This window comes from Panthera tigris, chromosome D4, assembly GCF_018350195.1.
Source record: "Panthera tigris isolate Pti1 chromosome D4, P.tigris_Pti1_mat1.1, whole genome shotgun sequence".
NCBI classification, from domain to species: domain Eukaryota; kingdom Metazoa; phylum Chordata; class Mammalia; order Carnivora; family Felidae; genus Panthera; species Panthera tigris.
In genome coordinates this window covers 79663588-79689043 of record NC_056672.1, presented here as the reverse complement: position 1 = coordinate 79689043, position 25456 = coordinate 79663588, and the positions used below count along the sequence as shown (strand labels likewise).

The 25456-nt window shown below is 37.6% G+C and overlaps 1 protein-coding gene across 5 annotated transcripts in view; it reads right to left on the bottom strand.

The window, feature by feature from the left end:
- Positions 1-25456, bottom strand: part of CNTRL (centriolin) — an 83742-nt gene that overhangs the window by 39002 nt on the left and 19284 nt on the right. For 3 of the 5 annotated variants that reach the window (XM_042963763.1, XM_042963762.1, XM_042963764.1), the window contains 8 exons: positions 22262-22455; positions 14752-14871; positions 13984-14212; positions 12451-12560; positions 10260-10454; positions 6109-6262; positions 4823-5043; positions 1679-1855 (listed from right to left, as the gene is read on the bottom strand). In XM_042963763.1, the coding sequence (XP_042819697.1) occupies positions 1679-1855; positions 4823-5043; positions 6109-6262; positions 10260-10454; positions 12451-12560; positions 13984-14212; positions 14752-14871; positions 22262-22455 (1400 nt within the window). Of the gene's footprint in view, positions 1-1678; positions 1856-4822; positions 5044-6108; positions 6263-7908; positions 7994-10259; positions 10455-12450; positions 12561-13983; positions 14213-14751; positions 14872-22261; positions 22456-24295; positions 24558-25456 lie in introns of those variants that run through there. The other 2 variants (XM_015543042.2, XM_042963766.1) reach the window with 2 other exon arrangements.

The following is a 25456-nucleotide window of genomic DNA, read 5'->3' as shown; positions in this document are numbered from 1 at the left end:
TTAACAAGCATCTCAAGTGACTTCATAGAGCTAAAGTACACCAATTAGAGATCTGTGGGTCAGGGAGAGACTGCTGTGCTCCGTACCCTCAACATATGGCTTGAAGACCAATTCTGGCAGTGCTGATTTCAAGAAGGGGAGAGTCCCTTTCAATACCCAGTAAATCTGTGAAAAGTCTAGGCTGCTATAACACTTCTGTCAAGACTCACGAGGGGGGAAAAAAAAGGACAATGGAAATACAACGGAGAATAGATCTTAAACTAGTAAAGGCTGGCTTGAAAACTTAAGAGAATTTATTTTTTATTTGAAATGAGATGCCATTTTATTTACCATTATTTAGAAATCTGTATTTATTCTGGCATTTTAATTGTTTTCCCCCAGCTTCCTATTTTTGCAGTCTGATCTTATCAACTGTAGTTTTGTAAACCTTGGCACTGTTGAGAAATATAATCCTGACAATTGTCAAGTGGTTTTGATATCTGATAAGTAAAGGGATACAAATTAACATAATTACTATAATAAGCATGACTTTTTTTTTCCTTTTCTAATCACACGAATGCTATTTTACATACATTCCTGGGATTTAAACTATCTTATTTTATGTCATTTTCATCCAATAAGTGCATACTGACCCCCTTCGTGACCAGGCACTGAGAAAAGAGAAACAAGCATATACAATCTGGGTGTTCACTGTGCTCTGGGTCTAGCAAGAGAGACAGACAGTCTGAACAGACGATTATCAGACACATGATAAAATGTTTTAACTGAGCACAGGCTATAGGAAAACCAAAGCAGGATCGTGAACCCAGATTTCCAGCAGGCACAAGAGGAAGGTCGTGATGGGCTTCCTGGAGAAAGATGCAGCCTATGTGACTAACAGCTGAAGAAAATGACATTTTTAATCTGAGTAAGAATACACTGTAACTGGCCCCTGTCTGCCTCTCTGCCTTGATCTCTCACATTCCTGCCTACTCTTCTTCTTGCTCCTGGCATCCAAGAGCCATGCTTTCAGCACTTCAAATGCACTGTGCTCCCTCTCCTTGCCTCTGCCTAGAACATTCGTCCCTTACCCCTTCCCTTTGCACCCCCGCTGCCTCTGCACAGCAAAATCCAACTCACCCTTTCAGTGAGTTTCTCTAGGGCAGACTTCCCTGACCACCCCTCCCCTGCTATCCCTTTCTTTCTCCCACACCCGTGTCACCTACTGCACTGTCAGCTCCACAGGGACAGTGACTGTGCTGGTCACTGCAGCATCTACAGCACCTGGCCCTCAAAGGCCAATCAGTAAGCGGTTCTTGGGTGAATAATTATTTCTCTAATTTGCAAGTACAATATAAACTAGTAGATACTTCGTCCAACCCAAATAGAAAGTAGCAAAATAACATAGAACAAGGTGCTCTGGTGCCCAGTATTTCCCTTATCCTCACTATAACCCCTTTTACAGACAAGGAGGCATTTTTTCAGAGGCTCAAGAGCTATGACGTGATCTGCATGCTCACACAGGGACTTACAGAGGTAGTATCTGAACTCAGAGTATCTGACTCCAAAAATGTATACTCTTCCCATCATTCCATATACAGTATATGACAAAGTCTTTAATCTTGCATTTAATTAAAGAAAGGCTGATATGCTAAGACCACAGGGCTTGGATTCTAGATGGCTTTATGCTGCTGCTTACCTGGCTGAACCTTCTAAGTTTTTCCAACTCCTCCTTGAGCTGGCTGGCTTCAGCATCCCGTATTTTCAGCTGAGCCTCTAGCTCAGCCTCATAGGCACTGAGATCTCCCTGGGTCTGCTGCAGGGATACATTCACCTCGTGCTGCTCCTGGAGGGCACTCTCCAGTTCTGCGAGCTCCTGTAAGGATTCGGTATGTTTATGGAACCCTCTGTTCTGCCTAAGCATCCGCAAGCCATCATAAGTAACCTGAGCACTGTGAACCAAATGGCCAGCCAATGCTGGCCTGGCACAGAAAGCCCTCATTAACAATACAATGAAGCCACAGGCTGTGCTTATCCAGGCTGGAAAACAAAGTCCTGACTAAATGTAATCAGAAAAATCAGTAAGCTACCAACATGTTTTCCAAAGTAACCATCTGTGTGATACTTTAAATGTGCCTGAATATGTAAGAAGAGAGGGGTATAAAATGTTAGGCCTATTCTCCATCAGACACTGGAATAAATGCTTTCACGTGTATTCTGTTGAACCTTCACGGTAACCGTGTAAGGCACGGCATTATCCTCATTTCACAGAAGAGGACAGAACGAACATGTAAGTAAACCGCACAGGGCTGCGCAGTTAAAAAGACAGGATATGAACCCAGATCTCTGACTCCAAAGCCCACACCCTCTTCTATTAAACCACAGCATGTTCACTTATTACAAGAACAAAATGGGACTAGAGCTAATATTAAGGATGACAGAGTAACTCGAGTGAGTACTGACAACAGAAATACATACTGATTGGCGTACCACAGTTCTGATTCATTTTAGCCCGTCTGTTTTTTATGATTAAACATTACAGCTTTCACCTATTTACTTGGGATCTCGAAGAATTGGATCAAACGATTCTGGATTAAAGAGGAGGCTCTTGTGATAAGAACTTCCACAGAAGAGTTTCTCGGGGAGGTCTGAATTATTTGAGTTGCTTGTTCAAAATGCAAACTCCATATACAACCAACAAAGGTCCAGAATATTTAGAGAATTCCTACAAATCATTAAGAAAAAGACACACAATCCAGGAGAAAAAATGGACACAAAACATGAATAGGGAATTCACTGAAGAGGAAAGCTAAATAGCAAATTAACAAATGGAAGGTGCCCAGTCTCTCCAGTATTCAAGGGAAAATGCAGTTAAAACAAGATACTAGTTTATTTAGAGCATAGGGGATCAAGCTGAACAAACCACGAGAAAACAGCAGACAAATTCAGAATGTGGGACACCCTGTGGGACCACTGGCCTCGTCTCTACACATACATTTACACACACAGCTGTAAAAGGCATTCTCGGTACAACTGGCAAAATCTGAACATGGTTCAGATATTAGATGATATTAGGGAATTATTGTTAATTTTTCCAGGTGTAATAATGGTATCGTAGTGATGTAAGAAAATGTCCTGATTTTTAAGGGATATGTATTTAAGGGACGATGTCATGATGTTTGCCAACTTTCAAATAACTCGGGGGAAAAAACCAAATACAGCAAAATATTTGAGTCTGGGAGAGCATATAGATATTCGCTGAACCATTCTCTCAACTTTCCTTATAAATGTAAAATTTTCATAATAAAAAGATACCATTTCAAATTCAGCAGGCTGGCAAACAATAAAACTGACAAAATGTTAAATTTCCTGAATGTGATAATTATTCTCTTAGATATTCTATGTTAGAAAATGTCCCTGTTCCTAGGAAATACACGATGAAATATTTAGAAGCTAAGGAGGATGAGGTCTACAACTAATTCTCAAATGGTTAGAAAAAAATTCATATAAAAGTATGTAAAAATTATATATGAGAAGAAGAGAAAGCAGATGTAGCAAAATATTCACTGAGGACTCTGAATGCGGGGTACAGTGAGTTATGTGGATTATTCTTGCAACTCTCTTGTGAATTTAAAATTATTTCAAAATAAAAGCTTAAAAAATAAAAGTTGGACCACACTAAGGTGTTAGCAAGGATGTGGTATAGTGGTGGCCCTCGCATTGCCGGTTGGAGTGGAAACCGATCGAATCACTATGGATGGTAATTTGACATGTAATGAAGTTGAGCAGGCACATACCCTCCAACTCACAGTTCCAATGTGAACATAGTCCCCATGCTCAAGATTGTGTGCAAGGATGTTACGCTCAACATTGTAATAGCAAAAGACCAGAAACCACCTAAATGTCCTCCAAGAGGAGAACGGATAGGAAATAACTTTGTGGTAGCTACCTACAACGGATTGCTATATACCCTCACGAAAATAAGCAAAGCAGAGCTATATGTATCAACGTGTATAATTTCCCAAAACATAAATAGAAAGGAAGACAAAAGTGACCAAAGAATATGTACACTATGATATCTTTTATATAAATCTTAAAATTGTGCAAAACAATGCTACATATTGCTTATGGATGACTTTATATATAATAAAAGAGAGATGCAGGGAAATAAATATATTCAAGATTCTGTTACCTCTGTAAGGAGGTACACACAGGGTTTCGAATATATCCGTAGTTTCATTTCTTAAGCTGAGTTGTGAGTGCATGGTGTTAAAAACAATTTTTAACATTTTTATCTGCCTGAGAAATTTCATAATGCTGCATATATGACCTCAAACTTCCAGCACAAACCCTACGAGGGATGAAATTTGGGAATATGGGTTCTCATGCAAGATAAAGTTTGTCAAACAACTAAAACAGATCAAGTGAAATCTCCAAATGAATGGCAACAAGCCAGGTATAGAAGGGTAGAGTTTACAACACGGCCTCTTGTTTGGTAAATAGTTAAAATTATGAACAAGAAAATTATGTTGTGCTTAATTTTGCTGTACAAATAACAACCACTTAATACAGCTAATGTAACAGCTACAATTTCGCATTGTTTAGAGTTATGGGATAACACATTTCAGGGATAGAAATTCAGCTAAAATAACCTTCCTTTTCTTAGTAAAGGAAAAATAATGATTCCAAGTGTGTCACACCTGGGGGGGGGGGAACCCACTAAATAGCCACTGTGACTTTTTGTCACTTCAGATTGCACAGCTGCTAACTTCCTTAGCTATCTTAATTTGGACGTCACCTACTTCTGAGGCTCAGGAAACAGGTAAGAAGAAACAAATCATACCTTCCTCATATTTTCTGCATCTATGGCAACTATTTCCAGTTGGTCCCTTTCCTGCTCGACCTCACTCAGTCTCTGGAGCAATGTCTCTTTCTCATCCTGTAGCTTTTTGCACTCATTCTGGGCCTGGGTTGCCTGGCCTTTGATAGTCTGCAGGTATTCTTGTAACCCACTGATGACACTCTCTAAATCCTTCTTCAGGGCTTCATTTGCTGCTATTTGTCCTAAGCAAAATGGAAAAAGGGAAGGTGATAATGTATACAAGAAAATGCTTTCAAGATACAGAACTACAGCATTTAGTCTCCTTAGTTATTTGTTACTGGCTAAGAATGAAACTGTAAATGGTGTACTATCTCATTTTTTCTTTTTCAAGATATAATGATAGTTTTTCCCCTCTCTGGTCCACAGTACAGGACTACTAAGTAGCTACGCAATAAAAACAGTATATTCAGTGGGCATTGCTTACAAAATGCTCAATTCAGGCTATAAAAAGTTTAAAATAAAATAATGAAAGTAAACTTTTCTAAATAAATTTCCAAATAAAATAATGAAAAATGTGCAGCAACACTGTGAGTTCTTGCTGCTAGATACACAAAACAAAACCACTCAACATAGAAGACTAATCCAAGACCGGCAGCATAAACATGTAACTTGAAGATTTATAAAAAAAAAACAAACCACCAACCAAATCATATACTGGGTGCTTACCATGTGCCAGGCACTTTACGAACACTACCTCGTTTAATCTTGCCAACAACCAATGACTGAGACAGAAATAACTTGTCCCAGGCCACACAGCTGATAATGGCAAAACAGGGATTGGGATCGTTTTACACTACTACAACCTATATTATCTTCCTTTCCCACCATTATGGCAAAGTCACAATCTCAATCTGCATTGCAAATGTAGGTCCTAAATTCTTCCCATACTCTCCTTATAACTAGAAACTGAATGCCCTGGTGTCAATGGGCTCTTTGTTCCTGAAAGGATTATATGCTTTGAAAGAGAGTGACATGCCCCAGCTTACCATGATTATACACTGGCTTCTAGCCTACTGAATGCAATGACCTGACTCACTAGGAATCAATACAACAAAACTAAAATTGAATTTTTTTGTTTTTTACTTTTTACTTTGATGAAACAAGTATTTTGGGTACTCTGCAAATATTTCCCTATCAAACACTAGTACGAACAACTGAGGCATATCAGGATTAATGCCTGCCTGCGTGTCACTTGTCTTTTATTAATACTAGAACTGATTTACCTTAAATCTTACTTAAATTCTCACCTTCAGTAAGCTGTTGTTCAAGGTCCTTAATCTCTTCAGTCTCTTTGGCAATTCTAGAAAGTATCTCATCCAAACGGCTTTCAAGTTGTTTGTACTGCTTGTTCATGATGTCAAGTTGTTGTTCTTTACCTCTTTTCTGAGCCTTCATATGGCACTGAATTGAAAAAAAAAAAAATTAACAAAGTCCTGAGTTCCTTATACTCTTAAAAAAAATAACAATGCTTACCATTTCTAAAGGCAGAATGGAAAATAAAATGTAACGTTTTGAGTCTATTTGTGTCAGGCCTTGTGTTGTTTTCACACAGCGGTTTTCATTTAAACCTCATGATAACTTGATCTGAAAATCACCTCCATTGTACAGATATGCAAATTGAAAATCAAGGAGATTAAATTATTTTTCCAAGGGTACAGCCACGAGGTAATGTAGCCAAGCTCAATATTCTCTGCAGGGCATTAAAAACCAATTAAAATTGGTTTCCAAAATGTTAACTGATTTTTATACTCAGTATATAGCCATAGAAAATGAGTGTATTCTAAAATGTTAACAAGAATTATATCTGGGTGGAAGGATTACAGATTTTTTTAATGAATATTTTTAGTACTAAACATTTTGTAATAGACAATACCTTTTTAATCAGAAAAGCACATTAAACACGCTTTTTAAAAAAAGGTTTCTTAGGGAGAAACAGAGACATGGAAGAAATACTTACTTAGAATTCAAGTGTATTTTTGATTCCTTAGACAAAGAAACACATGATTTTTAGGTTTGATAAACTGGTAGCTAAGACCTACACCATTCAGCCCAGTCACTGTCAAGATGGAGGGCCACACGGAGGCACACTCCTCTACCAAGACATATGCCCCTGGTGGAAAACTGAGTTTTCCCATATTCACACAGCCACTCACACCCCGAGAGCCACCGCATTAGGGAGCTACTATCAACTGAAAACTGGATTGTACTTCCAGGTGGGCTCAGGGAAGAAAAAAACAACTGAGAATCAATGTCTGGCTTAACTCTTCTTTTTACATGTGAAAACGGAATCTCAGATCTACCAATGACTTGCCCAGGTCTTCCTTAGAGGCAACTGTTCATGTGGAGACAAAATAATTCTCCAGAGAACCTTTGCCCTCTCACTGACATCCTCAGGGTTCCGGTTTGCCCCCACGGGATCAGAGGAACAGAACAATAAACCAAGAGAACGTTAGCAGGAGAAAGAAGTGTATCACAGGCCGAAGAGCCAACTCCAAGGCTCTCATGGCTAATACCCATTTGATTATAAAAGAACATTTCTCAATTTTAGATGTCTGCTGCCACCAAAGCCAAGAAAGAAAAGTCTCTTCATTTTTAAAGAACAAGTGAATGAGAGCCTGGTCAGATGGTTTTTGTTTAATAGAAACTTGGTGGAATTTTCAAAACTTTTCTTTCTCTGCCCTCCTAACACCAATCTGAAATCTTTCTGGAAAGGTAAGTGCAGATAACAGTTTAAATTCTAAGTACATTTAGAATTTGTATGGCTCAAGAAAGAATTAAAACAAAAACAAAAAACTCCTGCATTCATGTCTCTTCATAAACCTTTAAAATTCACCATTAAAAATTCCACTGAAATCTCTTTACACGCAGGGCAAAAAACCCAAAAAAGCTCAATATGCCAATGATTTGCATTAAACACATGGGAGCAAAAGTAGATTCTGCGATTTTCACAACTGTGGCGCTCACAAGAGTTATAAAAACAGGAACTTACATCTCTGACTCCTCCTCCTTTCAAGTCTTTTGCAGAGAGAGAGAGAAAAGGATCATACCTTAACATTTGTCCTGTTAGAACTGAGCCGTTGAGAACAGGGAAACTGTGGGCGGAACACTTTCTAAGGCTGTTTTCAAATTCACGTGCACTTCCCTCTCTGACAGCCACATTTTTGTCATCGGCTTGGAGTCTCAGTAACTTCCCAGGGCTTCAAACCACATTCTTGGCGGAGAGTGAGCGGCAGCCCAACCCATCCAATCACGAGCAGCCTCTGCGGGCAGGCCCCACCCTCCGTGCTTTAAATCACAACACAGGAAGCTTCCGAGGACCAATCACGCACAGCCTTTGCAACAGATTACTACAGGCTAATTCCCTACAGAGAACAGTCAGTTACCTTTTGCTTCCACAGGGCATTGCCAGGTAGGGAAGAACAACACAAATCTTCCTTTATTATGGTTGCTGCTGTGGTGTTTGTGCCTCTACCTATGAAGTGTGTGTTTTGTTTTTTTTTTATAGCTAAAATGGGATTTGATTTTTAAATAGTACTTTTTCCTTTAGAAACCTAGTTAAATGCTTTCGTTTGTTGAAAACTTGCCTAGGTTTGGCTCTTAGCTAATTTTAAAAATAATTAATCCCTGTACACCTTTAGTTCCTTTGTGGGGAAAGGGTCATTGTAGTAGCATAGCATGGGCTCAGCCTCTTCCTAAAAAGGTGAATTTAGGAAATCATTTCATCTTTTAAAATCACACTTTCATCTTATGCAAAATTTTAAAAAATGTCCTCAGCCATATGGACGCTGTGAGAAAGTTCCTCACCAGTATATGCAAAAAACCCCAGCATAATGGAAAACATCATTGGCACTTAATATATTTGTTTTCCACCAATCGCAGACTGACATACTGTTTTCTAATCTCTCAAAAACTTTTACTTTTAAATTCTATTTGCTACGTAGAAAAATACTCTATCTGCTTACATAATAAAACTTAAGTGGATAAAAGTCTATCCACACCTATAGAAAAGTATGCTGGGATCCCACTCCTGATTCCTTCCCTCTTGCTAAAATGTTTATATTTTGTAGAATGTGAGGAGCCTAAACCTAGCCAAGAAGGTGACTTTGTGCAAAGCAGAAAAAAGACGCTCCCTCAGGGTGAACAAATTAAAAAGAGACATCCTCTGGTGCTTTGGCTAAAGCTGTAACCTTAAAAACTAAGTAGCTTTAACAATACCAAAAAGGAGCCTGGGTGGCTCAGTTGGTTGGGCATCTGACTCATGATTTTGGCTCAGGTCATGACCTCACATGGGGTTCAAGCCCCATGTCTCTGCTGCCAGTGCAGAGACTGCTTTGGATCCTCTCTCCCCCTCCCCTACTCTCTCTCAAAAATACATAAACTTAAAATATATATATTATTGACCATATGACATATTACTGGAAAATCTACAATTTTTTCACATAGGGAAAATTCTTTAAAATAATTAAGTCCTCTTTTACTTTCAATTTTACTAGTCTTAAGCTTTTGTTAGAAGACACCTTATGTCTGTGAATGATAAGGTTACCTCTTCTCAAAATTATCTATGATATTTTATTAAAATGTTTAAAAGGATAAATAACTTAACAAATATTGAAAGTAATTATAGTGTATTGTTCTTACCATGTCAAATTCTATGATATCTCTTAATCCAGAGATTTTAAACTTCCTTTAAAATATAACATTATTAGTCAAAGCATACCAGTAAAATATGCAGGAATTTTTTTTTTACTTCCTTTTTTACCAATACTGGGTAAAATGTAAGCTATTACTAAGACTTCTCAAGACAGAGACAACTTAACTCCATCCTGCAGCCACCTGCCCACCTACGGCCACATAGGAGGACACACTCTAGAAAAATGTTTCCTTTTTTAAGGAAGAAACAAAACAATATGAAACAAATAGCTTTAGAATATTTGCATAAAGGATTAAAGAGGTAGAAAAGGGATTCTGGACCCTTTTCAGCTCTCCCATCTCACCACCTTGTTCTTAAGAAAATAAGGCAAGAAAAGACAAAGGGTAAAGGTTTGGACAGCACCTTGCAGCAGGTTTCTCTTGATTTGAAATACAACGAAACTCAGTCACTTAAAAAAATAAGTACCATGCATCTATCATTCTATTAAAAGCTATCTCCTTCAAGCCTTAGGTTTTGTTTTCAACACAGTGATACACACACACACACATACACACACAGGTATAAAATACACAACCAGATATATATGACAGACACACACATCCATAAACATATATATCACTCAAATCTGTGCATCAAACTCAAACACTTTCAGAAAGAACTCTGGGGCTAAAATGAAGAGACATAATTTCTAGATGGAATGATATTCTAGTCCCCATAAAACAAGCCAAAATCTCTCCATTTGCTTACATGTTTTGGGTCTCTGGAATCCAGGCTATCTAGGGCTATTTGCAGGTCCTTGATCTCATTCTGCTTTTCAGCAATTTCTTGCCTTTGCTTTTCCATCTGTGTTTCGAGATCCACAACTTCTTGGCGTAACTTATTGAGAAGTTGTATCCTACTACCCAACTGCTTGAAAAGAAGATCTTTCTCTGCTTCTGAAATCTAATCCCCCACACACCCCAAAACAGAATTAACAGAGGATAGCAACAGTGATTTACAAATTTAAAGACGATGATTTCTAAAATTCTAAAAGGTATTCTGTGCTCTACCAGTTTTTTAAATAAAAGTTAATGTAAAAGTCATCTAGGCATTCCATTCATCTTATACTTTTATGCTTATTACATGAGGAAAATCTCACTTTATAAAAGTTTATGAAAACTCATAATAGGTAAAAACGAAGTTGTCATTCAGTATAAGCAACTCGTAAATTATTAATAATAATAACCATAACATTAATGGTAGCTGACTTCGCCCTTACCCTTGTTACTAGCATGTCATCTAAATTATAGTGTAATGAAAAATGTAGGCTTATATGTACTCATTTAAAATAATTTTTTTCAAGCACATTTTATAAGCATCCATGTATTTCAACATTATATACATTATTTACATCTATCAATCTATTTATATAAGCTCTGGCCAACATTTATTATAAAACATTCTTTTTTAATTAGTAAGCTCCTTCTTGATGGCTCCCTTCACCTCAGGTCCCACTTCCAACCCATTTTGAAGTCTGATCAGTTCACTGCTACATTTTGCTGACAATCAGTGTGCATTCTCTCCGCATCCACCGTCACCCTCCTGGTCCAAACCATTGTCACCTCTTGCCTGTACTCAACAACAGCCCCCTGAGACATGGGACACATCCCCATTCTTTCCATTTCCCTCACCCCATTTTGCTCTCATGCAGTAACCAGAGTGACCTCACAATAACACAAATAGGATTAGCCATTCTAACTTCCTAAAGTCCTTCAAAAGCTTCCCATTACATTCCGAATAAAATCCAAACCCCTTACCACAGCCTGTGAAACCGGTTGTTTACTCTTTACCCTCATCTTCCGGAACACTCTCCCTCACTCCACGGAGCAATCTCTAGTGTCAAGGTCTTTGTGCACACTCTCACTTCTGCCTGGAATACCTGACCCCCTAACTCTGCCTCGCTGGCTCCTTGTCGTCCTTTGGGTTTCAGCCTAAATGTCACCTCCTCAGAGAGGCCTCTGTGGTCCTCACAATCTAAATTTTATCTTTTTTACTGCCTCTAATTTTCTAATTTTTTACTGTAACACATTTTTGTTTAACTATATTATTATTATTTTTTTTCTACTGTTTATTACGTATTTCCTATGCATGTGGGAGGGAAACATACCTGTTTTATTCATCACTCTGGGCCCAGCCCAGACAGGGACTAGCATATAGTAAGCTTCCAATAAACTTGAATCAATTTCTAGTTAGTATATAATTTTAAAATCACAATAGTGTATCTTTTAAAATAATCTACAATTTGAACTTCACATTCTTGCCTTACCTACTGTGGTATGAATGCAGTTACCATCATAATTTTGAAATACTGCTTTTTACAAGTTGCAAATAACTGAAACCTTTTACACACTGAAAAACTGTCAAAATACTTCCTTTTTAAGTTTCTCCCTGTGCAATCACATCATGGGTTTGAGCTGCTTACTTCTGCATGACAAACTTTCTGAGAGTGTATTAATTACTTCTTTTTGTTCACCATATTTTATATCATTGACATTTTTGCTGCTTGTGTTTGATAATGTTCATGTATAGTAGAGATGTCTTCTGACTCTTAACCTAGGTCCCAGGATCTTAAAGGTGGGTAGTGCTTAATCAGATTATAACAGATACAACAGGAAACAGCAACTTCCCTGGGTAAAGGAGACACTTTCCTACTGAACACGTATTTTTACATAAATTAGAGGTCATTTACTTCTACGTACTTTATAAAACACTAATAGGATGTGATCATGGGTGGAAGGAAAATGTAATTGGAAAATGCTAGAACCAAAGCTGACTCTGAAAACTGTTACACCATAATTAATTAGGCAGCACTGATTTAAAATGTTTTACGTGGTTATGAAGGGAGAAAACCTTTAATATTTTGCATTTCCTCTTGCATTGCTACTTTGCTTTTACATACTTTTTTAAGCTGTATCGCTTCTTCCAGTTGTTTAAATTCCTCAGTAGCTCTTAAAATTTGTTGTTCTGCCTTGTCTATTTCATCATGTAGCTCTGATAGTCGAGTTTGCGCTGCAAATTTAAAAACCATGCAGACAGACACAAGAAAAATCTTGAATTCTCAAATTTCCATGAGATTTTTTTTCTTCACAATAACCACCTCCTCCCAATTAAATTGTCATTCTAGATCACAGAAATTAAAAAAAAGTAATTTCTTATGATGGTTTTCCTCTCAGTTAATCTCTAGTTTCATCATAGGCTATAGAACTATAATTGATAATTATATCAATTATATTATAATTGATATTTAATTGATTGATTAATTAATTGATAATTATATCAATTATATTGTATTATATTGTAAAATTCTTAACATTAAAGGGGCTTTACTTGCTATGTCCAATAGTAAACTCTTTTGAGCAAATAAGGTTTTTATTGATAGATACACACTTCTTTGTCACTAAGTTATAATTAAGTTCAAGCTGTAACAAAAACCCTGTATTTGAGGTAATTATTTTATGATAGGGCTCAAAATCAAGAAATTCACCACTGAACACTCTTCCAGCTTGGGGTGGGGGTGATCTCCAATCAATTACTCTCTACCTCAAACTTCTAATTTCTCTGTCTCCTTCCCTTCCTATAAAACTGCCTCCTATAAAACCATGAGCCCCTTGAAGCTAGTCTACACAAATATCTGATTTATTTCTGCTTTTCTCTTCCAGAACTTTGTACAGAGTGTATGAGATGGATATCTCAGGTCTCTCTTCTCCCCTCTCCAAGTCAGCCTCTCTACTGGCCTTCCCTGTTTTCCATTTAGCTACCAACCAAGGAAAGATGAGCTACTCCACTGGATTGTTAAAGAGCCCCACCATGGACCATAATTACTAAGGGGATGCATAAACTCAGTTCTGCTTTCTGCTTCCGTATCCATGAAGCCCATCGAGTAAGTGGAGTTTGCCATTAGCAGGGTCTCTAAGTACCCTTTTGGATTGACTTCTTCCTCTTTGTGACTTGCCAGGAAGTGGTAAGATCCTTTCAATCGGATGTTTTGGGACAGGTTAGGAAGAGTCAGAAGCTGGTCTTAGGCCCAAGCCTGAGGAGGGTGCACTGATCCAGCTTATCCAAAGTACTGCTTTAGGTTTTGGCTACATGTATAGTAATCAGTTAAGTGTACTTGCTACAATTATGACCAATTAGCCTTTGAGTGTGCAGCTCCAATGGTGAGAAGGACCTGCTGGCAGGTCAAGATTTAAGCATTCTTGGATCCCCTGGACATACTGCCACCAAATTACTGTCAAGAACCCCATTCTTCAACATAACAGGAATTATTAAAAAATAATTTGCTCCATGAATTACTACTTTTGTTTTAGGCTTTTCATGTAAACAACACTACAGTAACCTTCAGCATGATTACTCAAAAGAATTGTAAAACAAAATTCGCCTATATATCCAATCTTTTTACATTTTTAAAGAATTTAAAATAACTTTTGTTAACCTGCACTTATTTTTTTTTCTTTGTCTTCCAGTTGTATGTCCAGTGGCATATGGGCTCTCAAGTTCACGTGCTCATTTTTGAGTTGTTCCCCTTCATCTGGCTCCATCCTTACGATCTTTATGGTCTGGGCATTTGGAATAATGTAACTCTCTGTAGTGAACATATTTCTCTTATATCTGGATTTGCCAATGTAGGGACTTTCATCTGGGGTTTTATCAATTTCGACATACTAAAAGCAAAATAAGTAAAGATTTATGGTTTAATAAGTAACTTCTAAGCAGCCAGGTAAAAAATATATACTTTTTTTTTTTTTATCTTACCCTTAACATACCAAAAAAGAACTAAAACAAAAAATGGTCTCAAGGTGTTCCTCTTCCCATCCTCAAAGAGTGGGTTTAGCTTGGTTGATTAAAGAACTGCCTACAGGTATGTGATTATTAGCATTGCTTAATCTCTCAAATCAGAAATTTCAGTGTTTTATTTTGGTTTCTTAGCTGATATGTAAGTAAAACCCCACCTAATAAGTGATAATAATTGACTTTTTTATGAAATAATATTATGATATTCGTTGGAATCACAGATTCCCTTGGGGCTTTTTACCTTTTTTGGAGGCTGCTTTAACTTACTGAACCAAAAATTCACTGTTTCAAGCAAAATATGTTTACTCTGAAAGTGGAATGTCCCTTGAAAATTTCTTTCCACCATCTGCCTCCCCCCACTCCACTCCCTGCTGGCTTTAACTGTGGATTACTAAGAAGTTTAACTCACCTCTGATGGATAATAATTTAGTGGCTCAAATTTGGCATCAATTTTATAAAAGGCCAATTCCTGTTCCATCTCATACTGTTTTTGACACGCTCGCATTAGTTCCATGGTCTTCTGTTTTAGCTATTGGTCCAATTTGATATGAAACAACATACAGTGTCAGTAAGTTAGTATACAAGTATGATGGTATGGCAAGTTCTAATCATAGCTAATAATTAGATTGTTTTAAACCTCGCAGCAAATAGCAGAACACTCACGGCATTTTGTTTTCATTCTAAAGGATTATAAAGAATGCAATATAAAATTACCACTTCATAAGAGATCACATAAAAGACCTTTGAAGTTTATATGCTATTTCAGGGTATAAAGATTTAATGAATAAAGATTTAAAAACTCATCTAAATTTGCTTTATCCAAACGTGAAAATAATTCTGTAGCAATTATTTTTATGTAATCTATTAAGTACCTGCTTCCAGATTGTCCAATAATTAACACTAATTTATTTAACTTACTCTACAATTTTAATAGCAGCTTCAAATTATGGATGGAAATGATATTTGGGATTAATTACAAAGGAATCAGAAGAAGGAGTGAGAAGGAGGAAATTAAGAGACTGGTTTTAATTGTTGTACTGTTGTTGCTGTAGTATCTCAGTGTTCTGAACATTATTCTTTGTAATAGAGGATAAAGGATGTAAATAATGTCAATCAGAGCCCAATATGTAATATTACATTTTTAATAAAATAATTCTACTATAATTACGGTTTACTTATTCTTAGAAATTGTTAGAGCTAGAAGAAAAGAGATCATCCAATTTAATTCTCTGAAATATAAGTAAAGAAATTGAGTCCTAGATTGGTGAGCTGACTTGTCAAAAGTTACACATGAGATTAGTGGCAGATGCTAAATATTTTATTAACTACCACTACGAGCCCCCTTTCTACTAAACCAATCCGGTGAGTTCATTTCAAAGGTCCGCTAAGTGATTTTTGTCTTTTTTATTTTTTGACAGGGTCTGATAGTAGTACCAGACAAAAACATGCAGAAAAACCTCATTAATATAAAAATGCAAGCTGAAGAGAGTAAGACATAAACAGACAGGAACATTTTACAAGGCCCAGGAAATCAAAGTCGTGCAGGATTTAGCTTACAGTCATCTCCTGATTATCCATCAAAATGGAAGTAAGGCTAACTGGGATAACAGGTAATCTTGATCAAGTACTCACTGTATGGGAGACACTGTGCTAAGCCTTTTTTACGTGTGCTGTCTCACTGAATCTTCACAACTACCCTATGAGATGATAAAGGCTGCACCAGGAGGCTAGATAACTTGCCCAATTGCACAACTTGTAGTGGAAGAGGCAGAGTTCAATTCCAAGTCTCCTGGATTTCAAATTCAACACTCTGTCTGCTGCTGCAGGGTGTTCAGCTCATTACCCACATTGATGTTCTCACTGAATGCTCGCTCTTAAGTCCCTGAATCTCAAGAAGGCAACTCACAACCAACAGCATCAACTAATCTTGGGCTTCTCTTCCCAAAGAAAGATCATTGGCAGTAAGGCCCAAACAAAGGCAAATGTGACGGGATCCATGGACAATGTAGGGACTTGTCTCTGCAGGCAAATGATACATACTCTGTGCATCTTAAAATTACCTTGTGTCTCTTATAGAGCTAGGCGTAGCATTTAGTAAGCATTCAATAAATGTCTGCTGAAGAAATGCATAAATGAGAGCAAATGAGGAGTCTAAGGACCCGGAAAGTAAGGCTAGTTACGGTACTAGCTGTGGATAACCAAGAGTTGACTGCAGTTAACATATTTACCAATAAGAAAAAGGATACAAATTCTTTCCTTCACAAATTCACAGTCCTATGTAAACATCAATTAAAAAAATTACACACACACACACACACACAAGCACATTTCTTGAGAAGGCAAGCCAGATTCAACACTTAAAATGTACATAAGCATATTAATACAAGGTATCATGCAAACCATGAAAAACACAGTGTGCAATTCATCCCTGAAGGAACTACCTTTAAGGAAGAATAAAGAATCGGCAGAAAATGCTCTGCAAGAAACCAAGACAAGGGCTAAAAGGAGAAAAAAGCAGACAGAGACCATCACCTGGAGAACTTTAGGGAGTTAAGCTGTAGTTAAATAGAAGCTGCTCTTGACTGAAAACTTACCTTAGGAACATAATGTTATTAGAACCTGCACCATTCTTATATGGACACATTTTACCATCATTCTGACTAGGTTACAGATGTACCACTTTCCATTACCTATTAATTCAACTCAAATTATTTTCACCTGTATTACCTTACTTGGTCCTCACGACTCTGTGAGGCTGGCAGGACTTGCAAAAAGACAAAGAGTAATATTAACATTAAAGTTAATTAAAGTTAATATTTGTTGGTGGCAGGAGAAGGGGACTATTATAGTTTAAATGGCACCAGAAGTTTTACTTCATTGTCACTACATTTCTTTTATAGGCTAATTGACCTGCTACCTGAAGAATTACTTTATGAAACTGGAAAGCATGATACAACTAAAGAAAATATTATCACCAAATAGTCTGCAGAAGATAATGGAAAGTGTTTTTCAAAAGTAGGCTCTTAGAATAAGATCCAGAATTCTTTTTGTAACATAGTATAGTCTTTTGGAATAATGAAAGAAGAACAGGCAAATACATATGCAATACTCAACTCTCCAACAACTAAACAAAAGTGAAATTAAAGCAATGAGATTCTACTTTTTTCCTATCCTATTTACACGTTCAAAATAATAATATCAAGTGGGGAACTGGGCTCTTTCACTCACTGCTGTAGAAGTATAAAGCTGTTATAAGCTTTTAATGTTTACTAAAATTTAAGATGCAAATTACACAGTAATTCCACTTGTGATTTAATTTTTTTAAAATTAAAGAAAGAGAGAGAATGAGTGGGGGAGATGGGCAAAGGGAGAAAGAGAGAGAATCTCAGGCACACTTCACGCTCTGTGTGGAGCCCAATGCTGTGCTTGATCCCACAACCCTGGGATCATGATCTGAACCAAAATCAAGAGCCAGATGTTCAACCAACTGAGCCACCTAGGTGCCCCTAAATTTTTTCTTGAACTCATAACCCCAAGACTCAGAGTCACATGCTCTACCAACTGAGCCAGTCAAATGCCCCAACTTGTAGTGATTTATACTAAGGAATTACTATTATGAACGCATAGGAATATACACACATGGATTTTTCTCTGTATTATTGTTTCTAATAAAAAAGTGGAAGCAATCTAAATATTCATCAATAAGAGTAGGTTAAATTATGGAGTACCCATATAATGGAACACAATACAGACTTTGAAAAAAATAGATTTGTGTGTATGTGTGTATGCACATGTGGGTATGTTTTTTAACTTGGAGAGCTATGATATACGTTGTTTTGTAAAGAATAAGATGCATAATCAAAAATACAGGAAGTTTCTTTTTTATCACACAACATTTAGAGGTACATATATTCAATTACGTATACATTACATAATATTCTATAAGCATAGAAAACAAAAAGAATATATATTAACATCCAGGGAATAGGGAAGAGAAAGAGTGAAACCTTCACTGTCTACTGTATACATTTGTGTTGTCAAAATTTGTTATGATAAATATATAATACCTTTGTATGTAAATATGTTTTTAAATGGTTAATGGTAAAAATAACATCATAAGAGCAATGTCTTCTAGCCAAAAATAGTGGACAAAAGCCCAGCAAAAACTGTTGACAAATAACAAAACATTTATTCACAGCAAAACATAAAAAAGATCAGTAACTCAGGAAAATTTATTAAATGTTCATAAATACCAAGTCAAAGTCATACCATAGTAAGTATTGTTTTTTATATATGTATTTTATTTTTAAGGTTTATTTTTTAAGTAGGCTACATGCCCAACGTGGGGCTTGAACTCATGAACTCAAGATCAAGAGTCATGTGCTCTATTGACTGAGCCAGGCAGGCGCCCCTATATTTGTTTTTTGTTTTTAAGTTTATTTATTTATTTTGAGAAAGAGAGAGAGTGCATGTGCGCATGCTAATTAATGGGAGAGTGGCAGAGAAAGAGGGAGGGAGAATCCCATGCAGGCTCCTTGCTGTCAGCGTAGAGCCCAAAACGGGGCTTGAACTCACAAACTGTGAGATGATGAAATCAAGAGTCAGACACAACTGACTGAGAGACCCAGGTGCCCCTATATTTGTATTTTTTTTTAATTTTTTTTAACATTTATCTTTATTTTTGAGACAGAGAAAGACAGAGCATGAGCGGGGGAGAGGCAGACAGAGAGGGAGACACAGAATCGGAAGCAGGCTCCAGGCTCTGAGCTGTCAGCACACAGCCCGACGCGGGGCTCGAACTCATCAACTGAGAGATCGTGACCTGAGCTGAAATCGGACACTCAACCAACTGAACCACCCAGGCGCCCCCCTATATTTGCATTTTAAATACAAATGCTAAGTGGTGGCCCAAAGAGTGCACTGCTAAAATAAAACTGATCGTCACAAAAATTTCCAATGATTAGGTTAGGCATCGATCTACTCTATTATGAAATAGAGAGCAACAGATAGGTGTATAGTATAAAATTACTGGTAATTATCAGATTATTAATATCACATATGTCTCTCATGATGTCCTCCTGGTATATATCATCTTTTCTTTTTTTCTTAAGATTTTTCTAAAGTAATCTCTACACCCAGCATGGGGCTCAAACTCATAACCCCAAAATCAAGAATCACATGCTCTTCTGAATGAGTCAGCCAGGTGCCCCTGTATCATCTTTTTTCTCAGGCAAAGAAGAGCTCAAGAAGGAGGTAGTCAAGTATTCAGATTTGAAGAAATAATTTCCATCTCTACACAGAGGAGGAAACACTTTTCTTGCTAAAAACTTTAAGTGCGTAAGCAGAATTCTTGTCAACAAATCAAGTCATTCAAGCCAGCATGCCAATCTTGAAAAGGGGGGTGGTGCAAGAAAAAGATAAATGTATCAAGGATTCTGCTAGTTATATGAGAAATCAAATACTCTAAGTTATACACAGAGCAGAAAAAAGAATGGTCAAAAGAAAAAAAATAGCAATAGCTATTTTTTTTATAGAATCAAATTATCTGGGTTGAAAAAGCCTTTAAAGGTCATGTAGTCTGGGGTGCCTGGGTGGCTCAGTCGGTTAAGCGGCCAACTCTTGATTTCAGCTTAGGTCATGAACTTATGATCAGAAGGTGCCAGACCCAGAGACTTCAGAGGCCTTGAGTCCATGTTCCGTGAAGAATGGCCAAAGCAACAGGGGTGTCCAAGCTGGAGAAGAGGAGATCTAGCGTGCGATGAAAATTACCTTCGAGAGTCAGAGGACTGTTTTATGGAAGAGGGACTAGAGTTACTGACCTAGGTGCCAGAGAAAAATTTAAGAAATGGCAAATAGAATTATAAGAAAACAATTTTTCATCTGGTAATAAAGAAGAAATTTCTAATAGCTGTCCTGAGATAAAATGTAGTAACTCTGGAATGTGATTGCTATCACTAAAACAGGCATCTATGCTCAGGTTTTAGAGAAAAGAGAAAAAACATTAGATAGGGAGATGGACTAAATGACCTTTATTTCTTTGTTGGTTTTTATTTGGTTGTTTAAAGTCTATTTATTTTGAGAGAGAGAGAGTTGGGGAGGGGCCGAGAGAGAATCCTAAGCAGGCTCCACCCTTGGCACAGAGCCCAGTGCAGGGCTTGATCTCATGAACCATGAGATCATGACCTGAGCCGAATCAAGAGTTGGACTCTCAACTGACTGAGCCAACCAGGTGCCCTATAAGGCTGTCTAAATCTAATCTGTCTAAATCTCTTTTAAAATATCTTTTATTCCTGTTTCAACCATAAAGCTAAATTATATACAATTTAAACATTATAGATGTGCATAAATGGCAATTGGAAAGTGCTTTAAAATTCCGCCCCCCAGAATGTCAAGAGTTACCATTTTTTCCTATATATACTTGTACCATCATACATACTACTTATTAGCATCATACTTGATCTACTCTTTCATAGCCTGCTTTTTCCACATAGCAATATGTATTAGACATACTTCCATATCAGGACATACAGCCCTACCTCATTTTAGCAACACGAGTATTCTACCAGATGCATATCCACTGAGGAACAGGTTAGCTATTTTCAATAGTTTACTTATATAAACAATATTGTAGCAAATGTCCACGTGTGTGTGTGTGTGTGTGTGTGTGTGTGTGTGTGTATAGGTACATATATAATATCTTCATACATTCTTGCTACCATTTCTACAAAATGCATTAGAAATGTGTGTTATATGTAAAACTATTATATGTAACATTTCCAATATGTAGAACATAGGCATGTCCATTTAAATTTGGATAATTTTGGGGCACCTGGGTGGCTTGGTCGGTTAGGCGTCCGACTTCGGCTCAGGTCATGATCTCACGGTCTGTGAGTTCGAGCCCCGCGTCGGGCTCTGTGCTGACAGCTCAGAGCCTGGAGCCTGTGTCAGATTCTGTGTCTCCCTCCCTCTCTGCCCCTCCCCTGTTCATGCTCTGTCTCTCTCTGTCTCAAAAATAAATAAACGTTAAAAAAAAAAGTAAAAAAAAAATAAATTTGGATAACTTTGTCAATTTGCCTTCTTTTTTTAATTTTTTATTATTTATTTATTTATTTATTTATTTTTCAGTTTCCTGGTTTTATTTATTATTATGAAATTTATTGTCAAATTGGTTTCCATACAACACCCAGTGCTCATCCCAACAGGTGCCCTCAATACCCATCACCCACCCACCCCTCCCTCCCACCCCCCCTAAACCCTCAGTTTGTTCTCAGTTTTTAGGAGTCTCTTATGTTTTGGCTCCCTCCCTCTCTAACCATTTTTTTTCTTCCCCTCCCCCATGGTCTTCTGTTAAGTTTCTCAGGATCCACATAGAGTAAATGTTTATTTACTCTTGAGAGAGAGAGAGAGAGAGAGAGAGAGAGAGAGAGAGACAGAGCACAAGCAGGGGAGGGGCAGAGAGAGAGGGAGACACAGAATCTGAAGCAGGCTCCAGGCTCTGACCTGTCAGCACAGAGCCCATCTGAAGTCTGAGCTGAAGTCAGACGCTTAACTGACTGAGCCACTCAGGCGCCCCTGTCAATTTGAAAAGTTTTTGCCAATGTATAGTCTCACCAACAATGTTGTTGTTGAAAACAAAATACATACATCTAGGGGCAGTCTGACTCCTCATAGTGGGGGGCTTCACCGTCCTCCTGTTTTGGATACCAGCTTCACATAATGCAGCCCAAGATAGTATTCGTCTTTTGTGGAGCCATTTCACACAGTTCACAGTTACCTACAACTTGTAAAACCTTTTGCACAAATTTGTTAAACCACACCTTCCCCATTTTATGTCCAAGAAGTTTTGTTTTTAGACCCAAGGACAAAGAATTCTCTATCTCAAAAGAATATAGTCAAAGCAATGTAAAACATGGGCTTACCAATTCATTTTTCGTGTTTAGGTTACTCTCCAGCTCCTCATAGCTCTGTTTTTGTAACATGGCCTCCTCTTTCAGTGATTTGTTCAATTTATCTTGACTTTTAATTTCCTCAAGGAACCTTGTCTGTGCGCTCCGAAGCTCTTCAGTTTCCGTTGTCTTCTTTTCCAGGTCTCTTTCCAGTCTCTCTACCTCTTCTGCCAACACAAATGTAATAGTTTATTGAGCATTATATTTTCTACTTGAATAAAGGTAAGACTATCTCTCAAATAATAGCAAAAGAAGTCTTACAACAGTATAGGTATAATTCTACTTTGAAAACTATTCACTATGGTTTTGGGGGAAAAAAGACTATCTTGAGCTAGAAAGTGATTTATACTAAGAGGTAAGAAGGCATTATCATTTGGATAACAATTTTAAAAGGTAACACTTTACTTCCAAGTATTTCATTCAATTAGTATGTTGGTAAATGAGGGTTTTTTCCAGGTCTCCTACTAAAATACATGCAATATTTTATTTCATATTCGTAAGCATGTTTGTAAAATACTGTGTGATCTTAAAAATCATTCAAAGGCTTCCAACTATGCTTAGAATAGGATCCAAAACGCTTACATGAAGAACTGACAAAGCTCTTCATGATTTGGTCCCAAAGTCCCTCTCCAGCCTCATTGTCAAGTCCACCCCACTGCAGCCTTTCTGAAGTGACTTTACTCCTTCATATTTGTGATGGCTCTTCTTACCTGCGGGCTTTTATTCACACCTCTGCCCGGAACTTTCTTCCTCTACCTCCTACTGGCTTATTTTGTATCCTCTAGGTCTCGATTTTGGAAAATGTTTTGAGAAGCCTGCTCTGACTCGATCCTCTCCCCAGGTGTGATGTTTCCTAGGTATGTTCTTAGGTTACCCTGCATCTGTGCCGTGGCCTTCATCACCCAATGAGTTGTAAGATGTGATCAAATAGCTAGGCTGTCGGCCTTTCCCACTAAACCTTTGTAAAAGCAGAAACTGCATGTGTCTGGTTCACTACTGGATCCCAAGAGCCTTAAAGGCTCCTAATTAATATTCAAAGTCATGTTCATAAGTCATTTAAACATTTGCCCGAAAACTGTATTTATATGATGACTTTCCTTTGCATTATTTATATTTTCAATGATTCCAAAACATAAACTCCAGGGTAACAAATATGGAGTTAAAATAAAATAAATAAATAAAAATGTGTCCTATTTCGCAAGCATGAGATCAAACCATATGAAACTGCTGTTTTCGTAAGTCAAAATGGACTAACATCAATTTCAAATGATAGAACATAGACTCATTTCCTAATGCTCTGACATAACTATTTCAGACCTTTCTCTTTCTTTTCAAGACTCCCATACTCCTTTCATTTTCTTTCTCAGCTGATGACCTCATATTCCACTGAGAAAACTTAGACCCCACCCCCCGGGAACTTTCTCATTTTCCTACCACCAAAGCAATAAAACTACCCACAACTGCACACATCTTTGCTCCCTTCTGATAAAGTGTCTCTCTTATCAAGAGACAATCTTTCCTCTTTTTCTCTGATCCCATCTTGGGCCGTAAGAATTGAGCCATGATTGTCCCTCCACTCCACTCCTGAATATTCTCTTTCTTTCTTTGGTTACTGCATTCAGTTCTGCCCATTTCCTGGTCTGGAAGCTATAGGTGAATAAATATATATATGTATATGTATATGTATATGTGTGTGTATATATATATATATTTTTTTTTTTAACTGAAAAATTTAAATGATTTAAAAAATCATTTATTAGGTACTAGGAGAGAGAAATTATGGGAGAAAATTTCAAATATTCACCCAAATGTCTCCCTTCCATTCACTCTTGGATCTATATAATCTAGCATTTTTACAACCACTCCTTATATGTTGCCCATCTAAAGCACTTCTCTGTGCCCATCTTATTTTCTCTTTATGTCTTAGCAACATTCAACGTAGCTGACCACTTCCTCTCATGAAATCTTGGGGTTTTGCAACCTACTACTTCCTGGGTTTCCCCTTACCTTGTTGGCCTCTCTTAGTCTTCTTAGGTGGCTCACCTTCTTGCTCCTCCCAACGCCTGTCTGAGTGAGCCAATCAATTCCAGTGGGATTAAATTCTGTTATGCTGACAAACAATATCTCTAGGACAGATCTCTTTGAACTTCAGATGCACATTTCCAACCTTCTTCTTGGTTGTCTCACAGCCATTCAAACTCAGCATTCTGAATTCTCCCTTTTTTATGTACAATATCACCAATCGAATCACTTACTTAAGCCAGAAGCCTGGGAAATATCCAATTCATTAGAAAATGTTGCTAATTCTACCTCCAAAACTGATCTGTCTATTCCACATCCACCACCTAAATACAAGCCACCATTTCTAGTCTAGATTACCATAATAGCCTCTGAACAAGTCCTTTTATCTTCATTTGCCTTGTTCTAAATCAATCTCCATCTTGCATTAAAAATCATCTTTAAAAAAAATTTTAGTTCCAGTATTTTTTTTTAATGTTTATTTATTTTTGAGAATGAGAGAGAGAAAGCAAGCATGAGCAGGGGAGGGGCAGGGAGAGAGGAGGACAGAGGATCTGAAGCAGGATCTGTGCTAACAGCACAGAGCCCGATGCGGGACTTGAACTCACGAACCCTGAGACCATGACCTGAGCCGAAGTCAGGTGCTCAACCAACTGAGCCACCCAGGCGCCCATCCAGTATTCTTAACATACAGTGTTATATTAGTTTCAGGTATACAATATAGTGATTCAACAATTCTACACACTACTCAGTGCTCTCATCATGCTAAGTGTACTCTAAAAATAATCATTAATATATAAACTGGATTGTGTCCCACTGCTGCCTAAAAATTCTCAATTGCTTCCCATTGCCCCTGAAATAAAATCCAAACCCCAAGGCCCTGTGTCATCTCATGCCTCCCCCCATCTCTCCCAACTTTTGCTTGAGCGACTCCACAGTCGTACTGATCTTTCAGTTCCTTAATTTACCAGGGTCTTTCCAGCCTGAGAGTGCAAGCAAGCTGTCCCTCTCCTTGAATGCCTTTGTTTACATGGCTAATCCTCTCCTGCCTCTGCCTTCTGCTTACAGGTCACTTCCTCAGAGAGCCATACCTTTACATCACTTTACCCAAGAGCGTGTCCTCCTCTGTTATTTTACCTGAGTTTGCTT